Source organism: Oncorhynchus masou, chromosome 10 (genome assembly GCF_036934945.1).
Source record: "Oncorhynchus masou masou isolate Uvic2021 chromosome 10, UVic_Omas_1.1, whole genome shotgun sequence".
Classification (NCBI taxonomy): Eukaryota; Metazoa; Chordata; class Actinopteri; order Salmoniformes; family Salmonidae; genus Oncorhynchus; species Oncorhynchus masou.
Window position 1 is genome coordinate 33,709,547 of NC_088221.1, and position 6,000 is coordinate 33,715,546.

Sequence of the window (6,000 nt, forward strand, 5' to 3'; positions counted from 1 at the left end):
CAAGTCAAGTCTCCTGAACCAAAAGGAGTGAAGTCACCTCCCCAAGTCAAGTCTCCTGAACCAATCACTTCACCTAAGAGAATCAAATCTCCACTAACTGTGAAATCCCCAACTCCTAAAGCTCCAAAGATTGTCCAACAACTCACAGCTGAAAACTCAAAAGACAAAGTGAGAATGTCCTGTGTATCTGAAAGCAGCGTGAGAGAAGTTGTGTGGTACAGGAATGGAGTGAAACTGACACAGAGCAGTCACTATGAGTTCCACATGTCTGTGGATGGGCATTGTTCCCTCATTATCAATGACCTCTCTGAGAAGGACCAGGGAGAATACTCTTGTGAGCTCATCTCAGAAGGAGGAGTCTCAGCTAAATCTTCATTCTCATTTGTCGGCCAAGTGTTCCAATCCATCTACACTAAAGTCACAGCTTATGTGCAGCAACACATGGCCATGAAAGGTAAGTTCTGCAATAAAAAGTATTTTGATTAAACTCAATTCTGTACCAATTCTATACACGTTTGTACATGCATGTTTCAAGTGGTTCCTTGTCTCTTTTCGTCTATTTCAGTGAAAACCAAACAAGTAACAATGGGTCAAAAAGAGGCATCTATGGCTATGGCTTCCCATACAAGTTCAGAACAGGTCGTTAAGAAAGAAATCCACGGAGGAGCTCAGATGATGATGATGGGGGAGAGTGCTGCTCTTAGTAGCATGCAAGAAAGCTTCTCTTCCCAATCAGCCCACATGGCTTCTTCTATGCACCAGGAGACCTCTTTCAGCAGCTCCAGTATGTCGAGCATGGCTGCTGAAATGCAGATGGAAACCATGTCTCTATCTAGCATGTCTTCCATGACATCTTCCCATACCATGAGCTCCAGCAGTATGACCGAAATTATGAGCCACTCTCACCTGGAGGGGTCCTCCATGAGATCCATTGCACAGGGTATGCTAGGTGAGTATCTCATACATGCTTATGGCATACAAGTCTTACAATGCATTATAGCCGCATTATAGGGCATTATACCTTCAGACTTTAAACAAGTAATGCTGCAAAGCTGCTACATACAGTTTTTGACTTGTAAATTAATGATATGTACCAATTGATTCTTGAAGAATATAACTAATAAATGCCTCATGAGCTTAGTTCAACTGTCATACCTCACCAGAATCCAAAATATTAACTTGTTTTACTCTAATGTTTTTAAACAATGTAAGTGTAAGCAAACACTATATCACTATAAAATATGGTTAAAAATATAATTTTGATATCATGGATGGTCAGTCCTTGCATCCATAGTCTATGAATTTGAGAGTGGTTAAATTTCTCCATCCCTCAGCTTTTACCGAAACAGGGGAACATTTTAATTGTTTCAACTTTCGATTGCCCCTTTAAGTAAAATATTAGCCATATTTGTAGTGGTGTAGTTGTCTAAGTATTTGTTTTGTTTTCTCTAAAAGGTGCAACAGGTGCACCAAGAATTGAAGCTCTCCCAGAGGATATAACCATTGAACTTGGGAAGGTTCTCACCGTGGCCTGTGCTTTCTCCGGAGAGCCCACACCTAACATCGAATGGTCCCGCAGTGGAAAAACCCTACCTGGTGAGAAGCAAGGCGGTAGGTTCCATATCGAGACCTCAGAGGACCTCACTACACTCATCATCACCAGTGTGAAAGAGGAGGATGCTGGAGTGTACACCCTCAAACTATACAATGACTTTGGATCTGACACTGCAACAGTAACTGTAAGCATTCGATCATAAAATTTAAAAAAACAGTCCAAATATTTCTATCCTCCCCTTTCCCAACTTCAATGCTTTTTATTTATTAATTTAACAAAAAATAATCTTACTTGATAAAGACCTGGATTTCTGTTATTGTAAATATGAACTATTTTTATACCAAACATGACATAAATTTATGCCAAACTAGACTAAAGTCTAAAGTTGTTATAAAATGTGCCATATTGGATAATTATGACTTAGGATTTTTGATCCATTTTTCTGTGACATGTACATAATGTATATAGCCGAATTTAACGGTTATGGAAAATGTATGAATTGTTATTTATGACAATATTAACTGAAACAAAAGGAACTAAATGTTTAACAGGAGAAAGTTTCACATGAAACGAATACCCTGAAAAACCTGAAACTAAACTCCGTGCCTCAACAAAAAGTTGAAGTCTTAAGATTTCCTCAACAGGTAGAGAGGTTCCCTGTTGAAGTTTATACTAAATCAGAGAGACGAGATGTTAGACACTGTATGTTATTACCTGCAGTGTTATTATCATACTCCTATGAATTGTAACATGATCATAAGACCCTGAGTGCTGTTTGCATAAACCCTCATGTAAGTAGCACAACTAGGCCTTGTGTTCAGACTGACTATGTCATAACCACCATTTTAATGACATGCTCAAGGTGCGAGCGGCCTGCACTTGAGCTGAAATGTTTTTTTTGGGGTGCTCTGTTTCTCGCAAATGACTGCTTGATTGATTTTCTGAACAACATCAACCTGGCCATTAAAAATTGAAAGTCCATCAGGCACTTTTTTTGCAGAATCAGAGCCATCTCTTGGAGGTTTGCTTGAGTGCGTTACTTTTGTGTGTTAGCTTTAGAATTTCACCTTTCACCAGGTGTTAGGGCAAACATCAAGCAAGTGTACCACAGCAACAACACCTGCTGTGTTAAAATTAAAAGAAAACCAAATGTATTAACTGTTCTGCCCTGCACTTTCGTTTGATTTAAATTAGAATTGTAGAATGAAATGCAACCTCCCCTTTATTTAATAAAGCATGATATCAGCACTAAAATGTTTTATGATTTGTGTTCTTTATTGGTATGCAAGCATGTATGAATGTATGTATGTATGTGTGTGTATGTATGTACACTATGTACTGTATGTATGTATATATACACTGAACAAAAATATAAATGCAACGTGCAACAATTTCAAATATTTTATTGAGGTAAAGTTCATACAAGGAAATCAGTCAATTGAAATAAGTTCATTAGGAAGACCTGCTCTTTCCATGGCAAAAACTAAACAGGTTAAATCTACTTCAATCAGTATAGATGAAGGGACAGCTTTGAGACTATTGAGACATGGATTGTGTATGTGTGCCATTCAGAGGGTGAATGGGCAAGACAAAAGTGAGTGCCACTTATTATTAGGAATGTGTTCTTAATGTTTTTTACACTCACACTACATGACGAAAAGTACGTGGACACCTGCTCATCAAACAGTTCATTCCAAAATCATGGACATTATTATGGAGTTGGTCCCCCCTGTGCTGCTATAACAGCCTCCACTCTTCTGGGAAGGCTTTTCACTAGATGTTGAAACATTGCTTCCATTCAGCCACAAGAGCATTAGTGAGGTCGGGCATTGATGTTGGCAGATTAGGCTTGGTTCGCAGTCAGCGTTCCAATTCATCCCAAAGGTGTTTGATGGGGTTGAGGTCAGGGTTCTGTGCAGGCCAGTCAAGTTCTTCCACACCGATCTCGACAAACCATTTCAGTATGGACCTCGCTTTGTGCATGCTGAAACAGAAAAGGGCCTTCCCCAAACTGTTGCCACGAAGTTGGAAGCTCAAACTCGTCTAGAATGTCATTGCATGCTGTAGCGTTAAGATTTCCCTTCACTGGAACTAATGGGCCTAGCCCGAACCATGAAAAACAGCCCCAGACCATTATTCCTCCTCCACTATATGTTATGCTTTGGGGCTGTTAGCATTCTCCTGGCATCCCCCAAACCAAGATTAGTCTGTTGGACTGCCAGATGGTGAAGCGTGATTCATCACTCCAGAGAACACGTTTCCACTACTCCAGAGTCCAATGGCACAGACCTTTACACCACTCCAGCCAATGCTTGGCTTTGCAAAAGGTGATCCCATTTTATGAAGCTCCAGACGAACAATTAATGTGCTGACGTTGCTTCCAGAGGCAGTTTGAACTCGGTAGTGAGTGTTGCAACTGAGGACAGACGATTTTTAAGCACTACTACGCTCTTCAACACTTGGCAGTCCTGTTATGTGAACTTTTGTGGCCTACCACAATGTGGCTGAGCCACTTACAGTTGACCGGGGCAGCTCTAGCAGGGCAGAAATTTGACAAACTGACTTGCTGGAAAGGTGGCATCCTATGATGGTGCCATGTTGAAAGTCACTGAGCTCTTCATTTTGGCCATTCTACTGCCAATGTTTGGTTATGGAGATTGCATGTCTGTGTGCTCCATTTTCTACACCTGTCAGCAACGGGTGTGGCTGAAATAGTGGAATCAACTAATTTGAAGGGGTGTCCACATACTTTTGTGTTTATATACACTACCGTTCAAAGGTTTGGGGTCAGGTAGACATGTCCATGCTTTTAAAAGTGAAGCAGAGTTCCCCTGTCCAGTGTCTGTGTTCTTTTGCCCATCTTACTCTTTTCTTTTTATTGGCCAGTCTGTGATATATATATTTTTCTTTGCAACTCTGCCTAGAAGGCCAGCATCCCGGAGTCGCCTCTTCACTGTTGACGTTGAGACTGGGTTTTTTTTAACGGGTACAATTTAATGGAGCTGCCAGTTGAGGACTTGTGAGGCATCTGTTTCTCAAACTAGACACTCTAATGTACTTGTCCTCTTGCTCAGTTGTGCGCTGGGGCCTCCCACTCCTCTTTCTATTCTGGTTAGTACCAGTTTGCGCTGTTCCGTGATGGGAGTAGTACACAGCAATGTACCAGATCTTCAGTTTCTTGGCAATTTCTCACATGGAATAGCCTTCATTTCTCAGAACAAGAATAGACATGAGTTTCAGAAGAAAGTTATTTTGTTTCTGTCCATTTTGAGCCTGTAATTGAACCCACAAATGCTGATGCTCCAGATACTCAACTACAGTGCCTTGCAAAAGTATTCACCCCATTGGTATTTTTCCTATTTTGTTGCATTACAATCTGTAATTTAAATTGATTTTTATTATGGATTTCATGTAATGGACATACACAAAATAGTCAAAATTGGTAAAGTGTAATGAAAAAAATACCTTGTAACAAATAATTCAAAAGAAATTCAAACGGAAAAGTGGTGCGTGCATATGTATTCACCCCCTTTGCTATGAAGCCCCTAAATAAGATGTGGTGCAACAAATTACCTTCAGAAGTCACATAACACCTGTGTGCAATCTAAGTGTCACATGATCTGTTCTGAAAGGCCCCAGAGTCAGCAACACCACTAAGCAAGGGGCACCACCAAGCAAGCAGCACTATGAAGACCAAGGAGCTCTCCAAACAGGTCAGGGACAATGTTGTGGAGAAGTACAGATCAGGGTTGGGTTATAAAAAAAATATCCAACATTTTGAACGTCCCACGGAGCACCATTAAATCCATTATTAAAAAATTGAAAGAATATGGCACCACAAAAAACCTGCCAAGAGAGGGCCACGCACCAAAACTCATGGACCAGGCAAGGAGGGCATTAATCAGAGAGGCAACAAAAAGGCCAAAGATAACCCTGAAGAAGCTGCAAAGCTCCACAACAGAGATTGGAGTATCTGTCCATAGGACCACTTTAAACTGTACACTCCACAGAGCTGGGCTTTACAGAAGAGTGGCCAGAACATGTTTGGTGTTCGCCAAAAGGCACATGGGAGACTCACCAAACATATGGAAGAAGGTACTCTGGTCGGATGAGACTAAAATGTAGCTTTTTGGCCATCAAGGAAAACACTATGTCTGGCGCAAACCCAACACCTCTCATTACCCCGAGAACACCATCCCTGTGGGGAAGTTTTCATCGTCAGGGACTGGGAAATTGGTCAGAATTTAAGGAATGATGGATGGCACTAAATACAGGGAAATTCTTGAGGGAAACCTGTTTCAGTCTTCCAGAGATTTGAGACTGGGACGGAGGTTCACCTACCAGCAGGACAACAACCCTAAGCATACTGCTAAAGCAACACTCGAGTGGTTTAAGGGGAAACATTTAAATGTCTTGGAATGGCCTAGTCAAAGCCCTGACCTCAA

General features: G+C 41.0%; 1 protein-coding gene across 1 annotated transcript in view; it reads left to right on the plus strand.

Moving 5' to 3' along the window:
* The window catches only part of LOC135546846 (titin-like), a 174,075-nt gene extending 171,277 nt beyond the window's left edge, over positions 1 to 2,798 (plus strand). The window contains 3 exon segments of the mRNA XM_064975418.1: positions 130 to 454; positions 566 to 949; positions 1,456 to 2,798. Of these exon segments, the coding sequence (XP_064831490.1) occupies positions 130 to 454; positions 566 to 949; positions 1,456 to 1,757 (1,011 nt within the window). The 3' untranslated portion in view covers positions 1,758 to 2,798.
* The last annotated feature ends 3,202 nt before the right edge of the window (positions 2,799 to 6,000 follow it).